The 19826-nt window shown below is 38.0% G+C and overlaps 1 protein-coding gene across 1 annotated transcript; it reads left to right on the forward strand.

Moving 5' to 3' along the window:
• Positions 1-9593: 9593 nt before the first annotated feature.
• Positions 9594-19183, forward strand: LOC112197513 (signal peptide peptidase-like 5). The gene is made up of 14 exons (XM_024338229.2): positions 9594-9881; positions 9971-10129; positions 10312-10423; positions 10609-10725; positions 12142-12299; positions 15013-15186; positions 15804-15838; positions 15950-16106; positions 16920-16973; positions 17040-17132; positions 17506-17648; positions 18046-18116; positions 18645-18728; positions 18857-19183. The coding sequence occupies exons 1-14, from the start codon at positions 9741-9743 to the stop codon at positions 18973-18975; spliced, it is 1617 nt and encodes a 538-aa protein (XP_024193997.1). The 5' UTR covers positions 9594-9740; the 3' UTR covers positions 18976-19183.
• Positions 19184-19826: the final 643 nt, after the last annotated feature.

Here is a 19826-nt window from a genome sequence, read left to right on the forward strand (position 1 = left end):
CTACATTTAGTGGCGTAAGGGTATATTACGGGAGTTATGGGAGTATTTTAGCCTGGGAGGCTCACTCGTATGGCTATCGCCTTCCCCTACTCACTTTACTACTTAAGCTAGTGGGGCTAGGTCGATTTTCGTTTAACCAGCGGGGCTGGTCTTATTTTTCCTTGAGATCAGAGTTCCAACTCTTTCTTTTAAATCGTATGTGACTAGCGGGGCTAGTCGGTTTTCATGAGTGGAACTCCTATTGTTTTATTTTCGTTAATCCTTGCATGCATCGGGAATTCTTAAAGAAATAAATGTGGGAAAGTATAAAATCCTTTTTGTTAAAAATTGTTTATTTTTGTCCACTCACGCTAACGTATTTTATGTACTTTCCCCTGGGCCCTTCGGTTTCAAATGCCCAGTTTGCAGGCGAATTGGTTGAGGTCGGGCGTACACGGAGTTGAGGCATAGTCAACAGCATGGCTTCCGCATTTGTCTTTGAATTAGGTTTCCTCTTATACCTTTCTGTTAGAATTGCTCTGATTACCTATGGGATTTATGCTATCCGAGTTGAGATGTGTGTTTTGTGAATTGGAGACTGATGTTGATTTGGGGAGCAGGGTGGCTCCAGGAGCATAAGGATGAATTGATTGAGAAGTGTAAATGTTTTCTACAGGTTTGGGTAGCCCATTTTAGGGGAAGTTCCGCCAAATTTTTGGTAAAATTTCTTCTAAGGTGGGCCCCGCAGGGTCACTTCGAATTTCAGGGTGAAATCCGGGGTGGGTCCTGTCAATCGGCGTTGGAGGGCCATCAGCAGGTGGCTTAAAGAGGAGACCTCTCACGCCCTGACTCGAGCTAATTTTCTAATATCGAATTAAGGTGTGAATCACATCTTAATTATAGAACTAATATTTCTATAACCAAAATGTGACAAAAAAATAAATAAATCGTGAACTAAAACTAGATAACAAGATCTCAAAATTCCAGCGGAAGCATATATTACATAGTCTTTATCACATAGTACCCTAGTCCTCATTCTTTATTCCAAACAAACATAAAGGAAACACAAATTTCACAATCCATTTGACATTATATACATATCGAAACTTCTTGCTCTAGTATCTTGATTCCATACCTACAAAATCTGTTAAGGGGTGAGCTCAACCAGTGGCTCAGTAGGGACATAAAACTTTCTCATGGATAATTGACCAAAGATAATACCATCATATATTTCAATTATAACATGCATATCAAACAATGATGCAATCCAACTCCATTTATATACTTGTTAATTCATATATCAGAATACGCAAGCCTACACGTCCCATACCGTGTACTTTGCAGTTTTGCAACTGTGACTTGAATATCCAAACATATAAATTAATCTCCTTACTCAATCAAATCCCCCAAACCCCTTTTGTTAGTCATCTTGTCCAAAACAATCACCCAAATATATCGACAATTATACCGCCGATATTCTAAACCTAAATGTGCACACGGGCTCGCCTGAGCTTGATCCCTACAATGTTCAAACTCAACTACACAAAAGATAATTCCCACAATCACCAAATAACCATAATTTTCCCCCAACTCCTTTACACTTGATAAACAACAACCTCCATGAAAACATGCACTTACATCGATCAACGTAAATGTACATGTAATTCAAATATTATCAAATAAATCATTTAAAAATAATATTAATAAGAATAACATATACACGAAGTACATAAAATCAACATCCAATCATAAAAAGTTTCCCCGAGATCCCCTACCTTATTTTCGATAATCGTGGACAATACAAAATAAAATCAAGCCTCCTGGGTCGTCAAAAAATAGTGTCACCAAATCTGAATTTTCTTTCCACCAATAGAAAGAGCTCGTCAAGATGAATCCGTAGGCGAAAACGAATCCAAAATCGGACTTACGGTTCAAAAGTTATGATAAAAACAAGTTCTAGAGAGAGAAATGTAGAGAGAGAAACTCCGAAAATTGTGGGGAAAAAGCTGAAATGGGTTAGCCTATTTATAGGGTTGGGTAAACCGACATAATGGGTCAGTTTTATGATTTTGGTCCATGAATGAATAGGGCTGCACGCGGATTGGATCGGATCGGTTTTGACTCCAAACCGTCTCTATGCCAAAGTAAGCGGTTTAGACATTTTAGACAACCGGTCATTGAAAAAAATAAGCTTAATCCAATCCAATCCAATCCATTTAAAGATGGTTTGGTTCGGTCGGTAAGACGGTTTTAACCTATATAACAGTAACGTTTTGTTTACGAAAAATTCATAGTAAGATATTAAAACTCAATCTCGATAATAAAAATGTAATAATCAAAATCCAAAACTAATATTCAAAGAACAAAATCCAAAATAGTTTCAAAATGATTCACTTATTTGGGTTTTAAGCCTTTGGGTCTAGGATTCAATAGGGTAGTATATCATTTTGAGAATCAAGTTATAATTGAACATTTAGAGCTTACTTATAAAAGACTACGTACCCACAAATAAATATATATATTATGTATATAAATTTAAAAGTTTTTTCTATTATATTTAATACATACTGGTCGGTTCGGGTTTTGCGGTTTAAGTAAAAGAAAAACCAACCAAGCCAATTCATAAACGGTTTGGTTTGGTATTGAATCGTCTTTCATATTTTAACGCTAAAAAACCTTAACCAAACCATATTTACCGGTCGGTTTCGACCGGTTTGGCCGATTTGAACCGTGTTTTGCACACCCCTATGAATGAATGACACATGTCAAGGCATCTCTAACATTTTAACACATGGGTGCTATGTGTCTTGATCTGGTTGTTCTCTCCATCATTATTTGCCACATGTCAAACATTTGATATACTTACTCCCACTTGCAACACGTAGGGCTGCTGTCTTTGGTCACCAAGTAATGCATACGGACCAATAATAATGCGACATGTGCCTAAACTAATGTAATTTCTACTCAAACTTCAAAAAATTATTTTCTCAAAAAAAAAAAAAAAAAACTCCAAAAAATCATTAAAAATAGTTGGAGAGTCCGGAAAAATCACTGAAAATTGCTACGAACTCGGGAAAATGTCTACTTTATTCTTATGTAACTGAAAATAAAATTAGACCTACTAAAAAAAATTTAAAATATATTTCAAGAGCTTTAAAACTAGTAAAATTGGATAAAAAAAAATTCAATAATAACTTTCCACTTTAAAATTCAGGTAGTCACAAGACCGGTGCTGGCCGCCATCGATGGAACGCAGAGGTCCAGAGACTAGGTTTCAGTCGAGGCCCTCGCATTTTAACTTTTTAAGTTTGTTTGATGGTGCAAAGTTTTGAGGAATTTATTGTCTAAATGAAGAAAGAAAAAAAAAATCTCGAAAATTGAAGTTGAACTTAATTATGAAAATATACTCAACGAGAAAATATTTTCAAAGGTTGAACTTTGAAGCATCAACCAAATATATTAATCAGCTGACAACTTCATTATCTCAAGCAATAACAAATTCTAGAGGAAAAAAATGGTTTTTTTTTTTTTTCTCTCTCGTGAAACCCTAGTAAACCCGCCTCCTCTTGGAGCGGTCAAGGCATAGAGGCAACGCTATTCGTTGCTCTTAGATTGGTGATTGGTCTTGCGGCTACCTCACTGTTCTTCTTTTATGGCTTCTCTGCCGGCCGGTAGCTTTGAAGGTGGTTGTATGCATGCTTTCTTTATGGGGTCTAGGTGCGCGCCGTTGCGTCCCTTCGAGGGTTCCCCTAGAGAATGACGTTGTGTTTGAGTGGGACCGACAACTAGGCTTCTTGGGCAGGGGTGACCAGCGTTTGGTGGTTCTCAGTGGTGAGGATGGGTCGCTCTGGGCGATGGAGACGTCTGAGTATGGAGGCGGGGCTCGATTCGAGCTTTTCGGATTTGGTCGTGTATTGTCGGATGCTAGGTCCAAATGCTGTGGCGGTCGGTGTTAGAGAGGTTCGTGCGGCGACCAAGATTGCGGGCCAAGGTCCGGCATTCTAGATTCCATGGTTGTCTGGCGGTGGATTCGATGTTGTTGTCAATGGGCTCGGGCTAGATCTGGATCCACTATTTAGAGGACTAATCTTTGGGCCTAAGCTTTTGTTAGGATTGCCTTGGTGCTTTGGGCCTTATTTGTTAGGGTTGGTTTTGCTGAGTTTTGGCTTTGACCCAATGTCTTGATAGGGGTTTACCTCTTTTAAGAATAATTGAGGCTATAACTTGAATTATTCGGTTTTTAGTCTTAGAATTGTCTGGTCCTTTGGTTCTTAGAGCTTAATCTTAGGGTGATATTAATGTTAGGGTCTTTTGATTTCTAGGCAATGGTTCAATTCTGATGTATCCCCGGTGAGGCGGATCATTGTATTTAAAAAAAGAAAAAACATACAATAACAATATTTTTGTTGAAGGTGACTCTAAATTGCTTATTGGCAATATTAATGAGATCATTCAAACTTGGAGAATCACTGTCTTACGTCAACATATATGAAGACTGATCTTCTTGTAATCAAATTCATTTCTGTCACATGGAAGAGATGCTAATTATGTTGCTGGAGCTTACTTATCATCACTAATGCATGGAGGAATAGGTGGTGTGGTTCGGGATTCTAGTGGCCAATTCATTGCAGCTTTTGCACATTCCATTCTACATGTGGGCTCTGCGAAGCAACTGGAATTGTTGGCTATTCGAGAGGGCCTTGATCTTGCAAGGCAAATGCAGCTATCCCAGGTGATTCTTGAAACAGATTGCCTTGTTGCAGTGCAGGACATTGCCCAAAATGCTAGTTCTGATTTGGCTAGTATTGTTGATGACATTCTGGAGGTTCAGAAACTAATACCGCAGGTTCAACTCACATTTGTGCCTAGAACATGCAACCGGCTAGCACATAGGTTGGCTAGTATATATAGGCTTTGAATCTGGCCTCAAGGAGGCTTGGTTTACACAAGCTCCAGGTTGTATTATAGATCTGTTATTTTCAGACTGTACTAAACAGAGCTAAGCTCTCTCTTAATAAAAGATCCGTATTATTTAAAAAAAAAAATGTTGCTATAGTATTGCTAAGAAATGTCATAATGTTAAGTCTTATTCTTGGAACAATATTCTTATCCTTGTGTGATTTTAATGCTTTTCTCTAAAGTTAGTTGAGAGCTTGAGATGTGATTGACATCAATATGAGTCGCCTTGCTTTGGAGTGAGGAAACACATGCCAATCTACGAACCTACTCATCGCATCATATTGATGTCAAAATCGGCAAACCGAGTGAAGAGAGATGGAGGTTTACAGGCATATACGGTTTTGCAAGTCGAACCCAAAGAGAGAGAACATGGCAAGCAAATTCAATGAGGTGAAGTCCTTGGCTGACAAGTCTGGTGGTCCACCTAGGTCTTCCTACATGGCGATATTTCGATACACAATGGCAGCTTGGGATTGATCTACATGGGATTCACAGGATGTTGTTTCACCTGGTCAAACAAATATATCAATGAAAGGCTTGATCGGAGCTTCCAATCAACGCAGTGGAGAGCCTTGTTCCTATACAGTTATGTTTCAACGCTTAACCTTAGTGAATCTGACAATTGCCCCTTACTAATTGAGATACATGTAGAGAAAATAGTTTGGAGAAGAGGGCAACAAAGATTTCGATTTAAAGAGATTTGGCATGGTAACAATGACTGTAGTAGTATCATAACACAATGGCTACACCAACAACTGGCAATGCTTTGCAGCAACTAGGGCAAAAAATTAAGCAGGCTGGTTCAAGATTGATGAATTGGCATGCAACTGAGTTTGATAAGCAAAAGGTAGAGTTGAGAGTGGTTCAGGAAAAGCTATATGACATCATGGGGCAACCATACTCCCCTGAACAATATGAAGAGCAAAGGATCTTTCACCTCAAGCATAATAATCTGCTAGCACAACAAAAGCAGTATTGGAGACAGAGGTGCCGTGCAATATGGTTGAAACATAGACTGTAACTTCGCTTTTTTCCATAGAAGAGCGAGTAATAAAAAAAGCAAAAACACAATCAAAGGGTTAAGAGATCAGCAGGAAGTGTAGCAATCTGACCCGACAGAAATTCAAAGGTTACTCTTTCAGTATTTCTTACAAGTATTCTCCTCTGAAAGTAGTGACAATGCTGCCCTACATGAGGTAATTGAAGCAACACTGAAGAAAGTTACTGATGCAATGAATGCGGACCTAACCAAGCCATATTCTAATAAGGAAATTTGGAATGCTCTTTTCCAAATGCATCCATCCAAAAGTCCCGGCCCCGATGGTATGACTCCATTCTTTTATCAAAAGTATTGGCATGTTATGAGTTTTGATGTTTACAATGCTGTTAGAAACCTCCTTACAAATGGAGATATGTGGATGGAAGCCAATCACATTCATGCGTGCCTTATCCCAAAAATAAAAGACCTTAAAGATGCCATGCATTTTAGGCCTATTGCTCTTTGTAATGTGATTTGCAGAATTAGTTCCAAAGTTGTAACCAACAGACTCAAATATTGGTTGCCGAAAATCATTTCACCATTGCAGAGTGCTTATATGCCAGGAAGACTAATTTCTAACAATACCTTAATGGCCACGGAAACTGCTCATTTTATGCATCAATTGAGAACTTAAGAGATTGGTTTTTTCTCATTGAAGTTAGACATAAGCAAAGCCTATGACAGGCTAGAATGGAGTTTTTTAGAAGCCATGCTAGATAAGCTGTGTTTCTTGCCTCAATAGACTCATGTAATCATGACATGTGTTACCTCAGTTAAATATTCTCTTTTGATACATGGATAACCTTATGCTTTGATCACTCCCACCAGGGGAATAAGACAAGGTGATCCTCTATCACCTTACCTGTTTATATTGTGTGCAGAAGGCCTGTCTACATTAATCACCAAGGTTGTGAATACAAGCTGCATTACGGGTCTTCAAATGGCTCCACAAGCACCAAAGCTACACCACTTGTTCTTGATAGTTTTCTATTTGGCACTGCTAATGAGGTAGAGTTTACTCAATACAAGAAGCTTCTTGACATGTATGAGAAAGTTTCAGGGCATAAGGTAAATTACCAGAAAAGTAGTGTGATGTTTAGCAATAATATGGAGAAATCCAAGAAGTCTGCTCTAGCCAGCATCTTGGAAGTTAAATGTGTACAAGAACATGATAAGTACCTTGCTCTGCCTCTCAAAGTAGGTAAATCCAAAACCGCAATCTTTGCCTACATCAAAGAAAAGCTCTCAAAGAAGTTGATTAGTTGGAAGTCTAAGATTTTGAGCTCCGTGGGTAAGGAAACTTTGATCAAAGTTGTTGCACAAACAATGCCACTATATGCTATGAACTATTACTTACTACGAAAGGGCCTTTGTGATGATATCCACCAATTATGTGCATCTTTTTTTCTGGGGAGACAAGGTGGAAAAAAAGAAATTTCACTGGAGGAGTTTGGAAAGATTGTGCCTCACCAAAAACGAAGGAGGTATGAGTTTCAAGAACATTTATGCTTATAACCTTACAATGTTAGCGAAACAAGGTTGGAGACTCATCACCAATCCAGACTCTCTTATTGCAAAAATTTTCAAAGCCAGGTACTATCCTTATACTTCATTTTGGGATGCTGATTTGGGAGATGCTCCCTCTTTCTCTTGGAAAAGTATTTTGCAAGGGAGACCTCTCTTGGCAGGCTGACATTTCTTGGCATGTAGGATATGGTAGGAGTATTAACATGTGGAAAGACAAGTGGATTCCAAACTGTGACTTGGAATTGGTTTCCAGCCTTATTGATGAAACAACTAGGTAATGAAAGGAGAATGCTGTAAAGCAAGTTTTCCTAGATGACATTGCTGCCAAAATCTTATGCATACCTCTGGCAAGAAGACATTTGACTGATCAAATTTTCTGGAAGCTGGAAAAGCGGGGCTTTTACTCGGTCAAATCGGCGTGTTGGATAGCTCAAGAAAAAGTGCTAGGCACGGTTCTTACTTCCACCTCTCAGGGAGACCCCTTTAAACCACTTTGGAAGTGGCTATGGCAAACAAAGATCGCAGAAAAGGTCTAGATGTGCTTTTGGAGAGCCTGCAATGATCTCCTGCCAACCAAAGAAGCTTTGACAAAGAAAGGTTTGCAAGCAGACACAAGCTGCCTTCTGTGTCCGGAGAGGTTTGCAAGACCGTGAGCATGTTTTCTGCAAATGCCCTATTGCACAAATTGTTCTAACAGCTTGTCCTCTTGATCTGAGTAGAAGTCCGCTTCCCAATATCAATTTCAAGAAATGGTGTCTTGACCATGCAGTTAACTTGCAGCAAGATAAGTTTGAAAAATTAATGATGATTTTATGGACTCTATGGAAGAATAGGAATAACAAATTTTGGAAGGGCACAGTTCAGTCTCCAGCAGACTTGGTATTTGGAGCTTTATCATGGCTAGAAGAATTCCGTGCAGCAAACTAACCTGTGCACCAGAAGAGTACAAAGCACAGGAAAGTATGGAGACCGAAATGGCAACTGGAACTAAATGTTGATGGGAGCTTCATTCCTAATCAAACCAAAGGTGGAATCGGTGGTGTGCTATGTGATGAACATGGCAACTTTAAAGCAGCTTTTGCTTTGCCTGTTCAAAATATTGCAGCAGCTATGCATGTGGAGCTTCTAGCGGTGAAACAAGGCCTGCAATTTCTGCAGTCCTTCCCAAACTAGGGCATTCTGATTGAATCAGACTGCCTTGAGGCCATCAATGATATTGCAAATCCAAGGTATGACATGTTAGACTTCCCTGGAGTTTTCGCTTATATAAGGTTTGCCTTGAAAATCCAAATTGATGTGAAACTTAGTTTTGCACCAAGAACGTGTAATGCGGCAGCTCACAGGTTAGCTAGTCTAGCTTTTGATGAGAATTGTAGTGCTATTTGGTCTGTTGTACCTCCAGATTGCATTCTGGACGTGTTGAACTCAGATTGTACTAAACCTTGAGGTTGCCATCAATAAAGATAATTCTCTTATTAAAAAAAAAAAGAGAGTAAAATTTGTGCATTTTTTTGAGTAACACCGTATTATTATTTTTTACTTTCAAGGGAAGGCAGGTCTCCATTCAGTATTTATACTAGCCCCTATCAAGTTTTTCCTTTACTCTTTTGTTAGTCCATGTAAAACTTGTTCCTTGGAATCCAAGATCAACCATAACACAGTAATTTATCCAATCTATTAAGCCACCAAACTTTCCCACAAGTGAGCCTCCATAGCATTGCAAACAAGCTCATTGAAGTCCCCCATGACTAGCCGCCCAACATCCATGATTATTCTTTGTTACTTGATCTAGTTATTGGAGCTAAATCTCACTCTATTCTCAATGATCGTGGGGAGCAAAGCGTTATGACATGACTCTCGGCACAAATTAATGTTTGGGGCCACAATCTAAGAGATAAATTTTAAAAGACGATATAAGATTTAGTGTATTTAACGGTTGAAAATAAATGCATAAAAATCGCGAAATGGGAATATTAGGTGCCCGTGGTTGCCACATTTTCACGCGCCAGCTCGTCTCGTCTGTCTACCGGTCTTCCCTTCAGTCGACGGACACATAAATAGTTGAATTTTGGCTTCCTTTCTCTTCAGGAGAGCAGAGAGAAGAAGAAGAAGAAACAAACAAAACGAGTAGAAAATAGAAATACAAAACCAAAAACCACAAAAAAAAAACTCTCTCTCTTCTCTCCCTCTCTCTCTCTCTCTCTGTCTCCTCCCGATTGCTTGTTACTGGTCGGCAATGGCGTCGTCGTCGGTTTTTCTCCGTCTTCTGCTTCTGTTATCTCTCACTGCTCTATCGTTCGCCGACAATTCAAAAGACTACATCTTGGGCAAGGATTCCACCCCCAACAAACCCTCCTGCAACAACCCTTACCTAATGGTCAATTTCTCGATTCAACAAATTCGATATGTGATTCAATTGCATTGCATGAGTTTGATTTGGATTTTTGTGGGTGATTGGTTTCTCAGGTGAAGGTTAAAAGGTGGGTTAACGGCGACCAAGGCAAAACTGTTGAGGGGGTTGGTGCAAAATTTGGGGCTTTGTTGCCTTCTAAACTGGAAAAAGCTGTCAAATTTCCTGTTGTTCTCTCCAAACCCTTCAATGGCTGCTCCAAATCCTCTTCTCAGGTTTCACTTTTGATTCTCTTAAATTCAAGATTTCTTATTTTTTGATCACCTTGTGGATTGGAAAATGAGCTTTTAACTGTAGAAGCAAAATATGGCTGGTTGTATCGGAAAAAAAAAATGATTTTTTTTTTTTGAGTTTCTCAAAGTGTTTTGAGTGGATATGGTTCCTATTTGTGTTGCAGTTATCTGGAGCTATTGCCTTGTCCACACGCGGTGATTGTGACTTCTCCGTTAAGGCACAAGTTGCACAAGCCGGAGGTGCTAAGGGGTTGTTGGTGATGAATAATGAAGAAGGTTGTGAATTTTAATCTACTTACACTTGCTATAGTTTGATTAACTAGAGCTCAGGTTTTGTTTTTAAGACAATTCTAGGGAATTATGAGGTGCGAGTAAACCTTGGAATCTAGGTACATCAACAACGCTTTGCTTTCAGATAAATGTAAGTACAAAAGTTAAGACTTTTGTCCCTATTGTTTCAGACCTTGCCATGATGGGCTGTCCTGCAAACGGCACTTTGGATGTTTCAATATTTGTTGCAATGATTCAAAAGTCAGACGGAGAACATCTCAAGAAATCTGTTGAAGATGGAAATAAAGGTTAACTTTTGACATTTATATTTTGGTCAAATTCTTTACTACCTTGCATGTGGATAGTAGTGTCATTGAGACTGAATTGGAAGATGATGCACTAATGTGGGGCAAACAAGGGGATTCTGATTAGGGATCTTTTAAGGGGCACTTGACGAAAGAGAATCTCATCTGAACTGTATATAGTCTGACCTGTAGTTTTGGAAAAGGAAAATAGTGGGTTTCCTGGAGTAGTTTGATATATAGTTCAAAGGTATTTACAATTTAGGCTCTCTCTCTGAGGCTTACTGCTCCCGGGAATGGTTTGGAATATGCAGAAGTAGGAGGCAAAAATAGGAAACAAGAGGAACAAAACCTAGGAAACGTAATTAATCTAGGGTTTTGAAGGACACATAAAAAAAATAATAAAATATTGAAGGGTAATTAGGCAGCTGAAGAGTCTGCTGAAAGTTCTGATCGTTTGCTGCTTCGGTGGCCCACAATGACTGGTAGAATTTGTATGTGGAGTCTAAAGTGAGATGAGATGTTTTGGTTTCTTTAATGCCTCAAGTATTTGAGAGGTATAAGTCGTTTGGGGGAAGGAAGAGGGGATTGGGGTTGGGTTGGCAATCTTTTACTCTTTTAGAGTGGTGTAGACGGAACATGACAGGAGGATCTTTAAGGGTGCTAATGGTGAGGTTGACCACTTGTGGGAAAGAGTTTGAGATTCAGTTCACTTTGGGCATTGTCTTCTTCAGAGTTTGGAGATTGCTCTTTTCTCATTATCTTATTTGATTTTAATGCTGCCTGTGGGACAGGTATTGATATTTGGCTTCACGGCTTCACTGTTGGTGTTGGTATCTTCGTAGCTTTTATCATGCTAGTGTATTTGATTGGCATGCAGCTGTGTTTTAGTTACTTAAAAAGATAGTTAGCATCGTCCTACTGATGAGTCTGGATAATTTGCATTCTGTAGGATGCCATGTGTAGCTTAGTAATGGTTATGTTTCAACTGACATGTGATGCAGCATGCTTGAAGAATTACTGATTGTGAAAGCCCAAGGAAACACATCCTAAAGGGCGTGTACTTGGCAGATTATACTGTTTCAGCTTTAAATTCAATCTTTGCTGCACTCCAATTCTTCATATTGTTTTCTTGTTTTGTTTTTTTTTTGTTTGTTTTTTTTCCCTTCCTCGTTTATGTTTTAAGTTTTACTGATTATCTTTAAGGTTGTATGTAGAGTTGTAGACATGCATTTGCATGTTATACTTACAGGAAGGATTTGAATTCCACTGTCTGTTTGTTTGTTTTTTTTTTTTAATTTTGTTTTTTGTTTTTTTTTATTTGTGAAGATTCCTATATGTTTGCTAGTTTCATTCTAATCCTCAGTTCCCAATATTTCCTATTTGATAAATGGTTAAATCCTTGTAACTTCCTTCTTGCAGTGGAGCTTCTATTATATTCTCCCAAGCGTCCGGTGGTGGACTTTGGAGTTGCGTTTTTATGGCTGATGGCTGTTGGAACGATAAAAGTGGCCTCATATTGGAAAACGTTTACTGTTGTCGAGCAAAATGATGACCCTTACAAAGAACTAGCAGAAAAGGTTCTTACTTCTAATCCTCAATTGATTGTCTTAAAATTACTTGCTTTTCATCTTAATGCTTTTCTGATAGATATGTCTTGATTTACAATTACATCACTTGCCCTTGCCCTTGATTTTCCGATGAATACTGTGCGAAAATAGTGCGTGGGTATTGAAATTATATTTTCAACAACTATAACTAGTATACCTTTATGATTTAACAATAAAAAAAATGTACACTTTAGTTATATCCTTTCTTTTGAAATTGAGTTTGTTATATCAGTACACAATTTTAGTGGGTTTGTTATATCACTACACATTACTGAAAGTTAGCTAAACGTGTATGATTGCTAAACTGCGAGTATACTATCCTTTTTATCAGCAAACGAAACGTCCTCTGTTGGTTTCCAATTTCTCTCTGTCTCTTCCCTTCCTTTGCCCCACTGCACTTCCTGCCTACTCCCACACCCAGGCGGCCCTCACTTGCACTACAACCAAGCCCCTTCTCTCTCTCCCACGGCGCTAGGTTATGGGTTCTTTTGGATAAAGGGTACTGAGAGAGGACTTTCAGAGTTCCAGTTGAGAGTTTGAGTTTGAGTTTCAGTCTTTCTTCCTCGTTTTGATTTTCGACGACACAAAAAAAAAAAAAAAAAAATTCAGTACCCAGCGCCCAAGGCAAACGCCTAGGCCAAAGTCCGATCGGTTCCTTGCCACCTAGGCCGTTTTTTAGAACATTGGTTTTTCATATCTCTTTCCTTAACTGCCACCAGAAATGGTTACTTTTGTTTCATGCTACCTCCGTGCCCATCCTCCTTGTGGTCCCACCACCCTGAGAGGTCATGGTTCATGGTGCCTGCGAATATAACACTCTGAAGCAAAGATATGATTGGTGATGAGTGCAGTGTTGGAGGCTCCGACAAGGAACAATATGCTCCAAAATGCCTCTGACATGTGTTGGGGCTGTGTTCATTGACTTTGACTTCCCAACACGGCTGAGGACATGGCAGCAACACTTTAGTCTCCAAAAGTGATGCCTCTGACATATTATTGGAGGTTTTACAATTTGTGAAAAGCAAGTCAGGGAGTTCTGCTTTATTTATGTCTGAACCGTTTTTATTTGTTTTCAATGAATAATTCATTGAAGACTTTATGTAATGTGAGTTGCAAATACTTGCCCAAAGTCAAAAACAAAGTAGCTGGATTATATGGAAGCTAATCGCCCACTGTTTTGGAAGTGGAAGTACACATCCACTTTCTCCTATGCTGTGGCTCCACTGCGTTCCGTTTACCCACATCCCTTTAGCCATTTTAAGTCAGGCATTTATTTTTTGGCGCTTTGGTCCTTCTAATGGTTGGGCTTATTTATTCCATTGTAAATATTTTAAATATTTAAAAATTGAATTGTTTTCTGAAAAAGTTGAAACTGAAAATTCTGAAATTTTGGAGTTTGATTTGATTTTGAGATTCTGAAAAAGTTGGGCCAATTCTTATGCAATCTCACAGAAAGTCAAGCCTCGATGTTTTCTTTCTTGTTGTAGATTGAGTAAGAACTACAAACTTCAAATTCTTTTGCCGTTCTTTTTTCCCACTTGTAATTCTATTGTCTTGCTAATTGGAACTCATGATCAGACATACTCTCTAAATGCCTCATCATAACAAAAGTGGTGTTATTAGTGAAACGAGGACGTTTACCTGGGGATTGGTATCATTGAACTTGGGTGTCGAGTTAGTTTTTGGTCTGTGCGTGGGGATTTGGTCAGAGAATTCTTATCAGCATTTGCTGGACTTGTAAGCTGCTGGCAGTTTATACACTGTAGTTTTTATTTGTATTTTTTTTTTTTGTCAAATCTGTATCTTCTGCTGATTAGAGAGTTTGATATATGCTGCTATTATTGAGTAGTAGCCATCTCCCCACCAATTGCATTATTTTGTTTTTCTTAATAAATATCTTGGTTTGATTTATAAAAAAACAAAAGCTTCTTATCAAATGAAAGAAAGCTAAGTAGTTCTAAGAGTATTAGATGAATAATTGTGGATTATGAAGGTTTGAGGTCAAACAGCTTCATGGTCGGGTCATTTTCTGGTCCTTTTGGGCATCAGTTTAAGTGTATTACTACTACTACTGCTGCTGCTGCTGCTGCTGCTGCTGCTATTAGTTTCGGTATGGTGGCAGGGAATACGAAGTTCGAGCAGGCTTCGTCGGTTTGAGAAGGTGAACGACGAATCCGACTGATCGAAGGTTCAAGTACTGAGCGAATATTCAAACGTTTATTCATGTGAGAACTTCTTGTGCCTTTGCTTGACACCACCTTAGCCTTAGTCAGTAAGGGAGGGAGGTGGCTATTAGATAGGGACTCCGGAAGTTCATGGGAAGAGGTTAGTGGAGTTCGAGTAGGCTTCGTCGGTTTGAGAAGGTGAACAACGAATCCGAGTGATCGAAGGTTCAAGTACTGAGCGAATATTCAAACGTCTACTCATGTGAGAACTTCTTGCGCCTTTGGTTGACACCACCTTAGCCTTTGTTGCTGCTGCTTTTACTTTTACTTTTATTTTTATTTTTCTGTCTTGTTCTGCTTCTGATAGTTTGATGTCCATGAATCATCCTATTTGGCCAGATCACATGTTCATTGCATCTTACCTCATTTGCTATTTTCATCAATTCCAATTGAAGAGTTTACTGCATAATGTTTTCTGACTTGGGAGAAGAGTAATTATATCTTCGTTGTTGGAATAGGATTCTATGAGAACAGCGAAAGAAGATTCTGAGGACGAAACCATGGTTCTTAATGTGGCAGGTGCTGTGTGTTTTGTCATAACAGCATCCACTTTTCTGTTGCTACTATACTTTTTTATGTCTACGTGGTTTGTGTGGGTGCTGATCGTACTTTTCTGCATTGGCGGTATTCAGGTACAAAACGAAAAACTATAGTTATTTCCTTATTAAATAGACAATTGAATTGTGGGAATAAAAAACTGATTATGAACAGAGTTTGTAGCACTTCTGTTGTTCATGTCTGTGATTTGATATTTAAAATAATGAAAAAGGGTAGTTGGAATCAAACTTCATTTAACTCTACCTATATATTACTGACTGATGCATGGATATAAGACAATTAACCTAGCATAACTGGATTTGCTCTCTTTTATCAACAACTCTTTCACACTCATTTTTCTCTTAAATAAAGCTATTTCTCACCATCTTCTCTGAATGTTCACATTAGAAGTAATGTTAGTCATGTGTTTACAAAATTACAATGCTAAAAGGCCATTAGTGGAGCAAAGGTCATTTTCTTTGGAACGTACAGTCATTCATTTTGGTTGGGAAGCAGGAGAAAGAGGGTATACAAAAAACTATTAGAAGGTACACTAAGAAAAGTTATCTGATATAGTCTCATACTTGCAAGCCCTTGATAAATCTGCAGTCTAACGTGTTTCATCTCTACATCCTGTCATTTATTAGCATCATTATCTCTCTATGTTCTGTCAGTTTTGTCTCAAGCTAATTGATGCAGCTTTTGTTTTCAGGGAATGCATAATGTTATCTCAAGCCTGATTTTGAGGTACGCTGTACACAGACATTTCTTTCTAGTTATACTAAACCTATCACTGGCTTCATGGTATTAATTTCTTTTAGTCAATGTTCCTGAATATCTCTACTACTTGCTGAGCAGATCATGGAAAAGCGGTGGACGGAAGGGAATACATGTGCCTATTTTTGAAGAGGTCTCTTATCTCTCGCTTGTTATATTGCTCATCTCTGTGGCATTTGCAATTTTCTGGTGTGTAACGCGGCGGGAATCATATTCCTGGGTTGGCCAAGATGTTCTTGTAAGTTTCAAAATTTGGTATCTGTGTGCGGATGATTCTATTATGTAGTCAGAGAAATTCCATTGCTGAAATTTGAATATTTTTGAGTGCTGAATAATAGTTGGTCAAATAGAGTGGTTGGATGTCCAGATTGCTGAATAGTACTTGGTCGTTTCTTGTTTCTGTTCCGCTCTTTTCAATAGAAGTTTGTATATTATAAGAAATAAGAAAAGTAAAAATATATCCAGACTGCTGAGTCAGTCTTCTAATTTTCAGCATCTAAGAACATATGTAACGGTCATACCTGTTAATATGCTAAGTAGACGTTAAAGTGAGTTGATTTCGCTGTGGTTGTTATTGTGAGTCAAAGCTGCGTGACATATGCTACTTTCTATCTTCTCAACCTTCTTTTAAGTTTTGAATGGATGTTGTATGCTACTTCTCTCCTGAAATAATACCTCTAAGGAAAAAATTCACTCTTTCATTAAAGTACATTAGCACTGCATTATTTCTTTTTCTAAACCATTAAGGTATCCAGAGTACAATTGAAGGACTTTCCTCACAAAGTTACTCTCTCTTTAGTTGTTCTGTAATTGCCAGTCTTATCCATACCACACTACTGCAAATTTGGGGAAGAAAAGTATGCATGTTTTTGCAGTTTTAGTTTTATGATTATCATTTGTTAAATGTGGCATTTAAAGTTCTTTATGACTTATTTGTGGGTTCGTTATGTACTCATATCTTTTAAAACACCATTATTTATGTGCTAGGTTTATTATTATTTTTCTTTTGTGACTGTTATTCATGTGCAAGTTAATCTGTACATTTTTACAGGGTATCTGCTTGATGATAACAGTCTTGCAAATCGCTCAATTACCTAACATCAAGGTACCCACTCTTTTGTTATTTAAGTACCATGTGATGCGATTGTCTCATAATGTTAACATGTCTCAGGTTGCTACAGTACTACTATGTTGTGCATTTCTCTACGACATCTTTTGGGTATTCGTGTCACCCTTATTCTTTAAAGACAGCGTCATGATTGCGGTATGTTTCTCATCTCAGTTCCCCCCTTCTCTCAGTTTGTTTATCACAATTTCCAAATTAAATGCAAGCTGTTATTAGATCTTCCTGGTTTATTATCAAACCCTCAATCTGTTATCAGTCAAAGTTGTTATTGCCTGTGGAGTCCGTCTTATTTTCTGAACAGTGTGGGACAAACCCATATTCCTTGATCTTGTCTGGGTTCCCGATTGAGTTGAATGCAACTTATTTCTTGTTTTTAGTTCTGGGTTCTAATTATGTTAAGATGGAATATATATATATATATATATATATATATATTTTCGGTTTATTCAGTAGTTTTTGTTTCCCATTGTAATATTAGGTAGAAGATGTAATAATTTTCTTTTTCTTATAGGTTGCTAGAGGTGACAATGCTGGTGGTGAAGCCCTACCAATGCTTTTGAGAATCCCTAAATTTTTTGACCCCTGGGGTGGTCAGAATATGATTGGCTTTGGGGACATTCTTTTTCCGGGTTTGCTTATTTTATTTACTTTCAGGTATTGTTTTCTGTAATATAGTCAATTTTTTCTTAGAAAATAGGAAATAAGAAAACATATTTCTAAGTTTACCTTTTTTTTATATTCATAAAGTCCCTGGGTGAACGTGTTTCTGTCCATTTTAGACAAGATTTTAATGATTGTTACAAACATTTAAATGGTTATCAAACTCGAAATGGCAATTTACATGCCAACCTTTTTTACAAATTCTACTTTTGGAAAAGCAGTTGTTCATATCTATCGACCAGGGACCATATGAAAAAGTGTGAATAATGTGCTATCTGAAACGTGTATAATCTTGCTATGAAATGCATGATAATCATACTATTCATTTTCTGCTCGAGTGTTTTGAATATAGCTCTCCTAATTCTAATTTTGCTGGGTTTGGCTGTCTCAGATTTGACAAAGAAAACAAGAAGAGTATGATCAATGGGTATTTTCTATGGTTGCTAATTGGCTATGGAATGGGTGAGTGCCCTCCCAACCTCCAATTGGTTTTCATTTGTAACATGATATATTTCCCTTCCAATGACGTGAACTACGATACTTATGCTTTTCCTGTTATTAATACCTTTCATGTTGTCTAACCTCTCTTAAAACATACTCTTTTAGAAATTTTGCTTAGAGTATATGGATATCATAACATTGGACCCCCTCTATTGTTGTCTGCTGGATGATGATGTCCTTTATGTGTGGTTCAAGCATGCAGTATTCCTGTGTAACATGTCTTTTCCTCTTTCGGACTTTGGCCGTTATAATACCAACAAGTGCTCATACATTGATTAATCTATTTTTTCATCAAACTAGAAGTGTGCATTACGATCCCATAAATTCTAAGGGCACAAGTAGTTCTTTTCTCATGGAGTATTTAGGAATCTTTTCTTATGATTTTGGTAGTGTATTAGTGTCATTTTTATTGAGTACTTGACTGCGTTTTTTAAAACAATATTCCTCGTCTTGTTGGTGGCATTAATGGGGCGGTAATTCCTGTTCCAGGGCTTTTTTTTACGTACTTGGGCTTGTACCTCATGAATGGCAATGGTCAGCCTGCACTCCTCTATCTTGTTCCATGCACACTAGGTAATATCTTCCATATCCAATCCTTTTTTCTTTTCTTTTTATCGTTTTTTGCTTTTCATTTTGTACATTTTGGCTGGTACGGTTTTAAATGTTTGACCTTTTATCTTCTATTCCTGATATTCTATCAGGTGTTACAGTGATTTTGGGTTTGATAAGAGGTGAGCTGAAAGAACTTTGGAGTTATGGCACCGTGCCATATCCAACTCTGGGTGATTCTGGACAAGACAATAGATCAGTGAGAGTTTGAGTGCCCAATTGTACATAAAAAGGATCTCCACAAAGCTATGGTGTAAAAATGTTAATTTATATCATCTGTAAAGATTCCTACTTACATGGTCTAAAGAATACCAGTGTGAGCTTATACCATTTGCACTATTCATTTACTCGTCATGTGTATTACCGAGATGCGCTTTGAATTCAATGAAGCACCCAGTATTCCCAATAAACTTTGGATCCAATTTTTGGCTGTATAATCCTTGCTTTTTAATCCAAACCATCTAATTAGAAACCCAAGGGTGAATGTCTAATGTTGACTTTCATTAGAAACCAAACCAAGTATTGTCAAGACAAGCCGAGGACCTGAGTTCAGATGTGCCTCTGCATGTGTTATATTATACTACTAATTGGTCCTTACATGGTTATAGATGCATCAGTCAATGACAGGATTTGTTTATCTGAAGTGAACATTAAGGTATTGCATTCTCCATGTCTCATGATCTAATTGGTTAAACCTGTTAGAGTCTCCTAATGACTACATTTTATTCAAATGACGCTAGTTGGTTGGCTTAAACCTCAGGTAAGTCTCACTCACGACAAATCTTAAAGCGGAAAAGTTATTATATGGTCCTGCACCACCATACAAATGTTAGTCCGGGCTAGTATGATTGGCTCATGTAAAAATGAGTTGATGCTATTGATTTGAAATTATGCTCTATAAAACAGAAATAAGAAAATACCTACACGGTGACTTGGAGGCTTGGAGCCATATAGTAATAACAGCAAATCCATTTCCAAGTAGGTCATTCAGATACACACACACACACAAACATACACACACACACGGAGCCGTTCGAGAGCCGACGTCCGCAACCCAGAAAA

Source organism: Rosa chinensis, chromosome 4 (genome assembly GCF_002994745.2).
Source record: "Rosa chinensis cultivar Old Blush chromosome 4, RchiOBHm-V2, whole genome shotgun sequence".
Lineage (NCBI taxonomy): Eukaryota > Viridiplantae > Streptophyta > Magnoliopsida > Rosales > Rosaceae > Rosa > Rosa chinensis.

Bases quoted from the DNA above. Each gene is read 5' to 3' on its own strand.
- LOC112197513 (XM_024338229.2), top strand. From the start codon at position 9,741: ATGGCGTCGTCGTCGGTTTTTCTCCGTCTTCTGCTTCTGTTATCTCTC. The intron at 12,300-15,012 runs GTTCTTACTTCT...TTGTTGGAATAG, and splicing joins ACAAAGAACTAGCAGAAAAG to GATTCTATGAGAACAGCGAA. The intron at 16,107-16,919 runs GTAAGTTTCAAA...ACATTTTTACAG, and splicing joins GGGTTGGCCAAGATGTTCTT to GGTATCTGCTTGATGATAAC.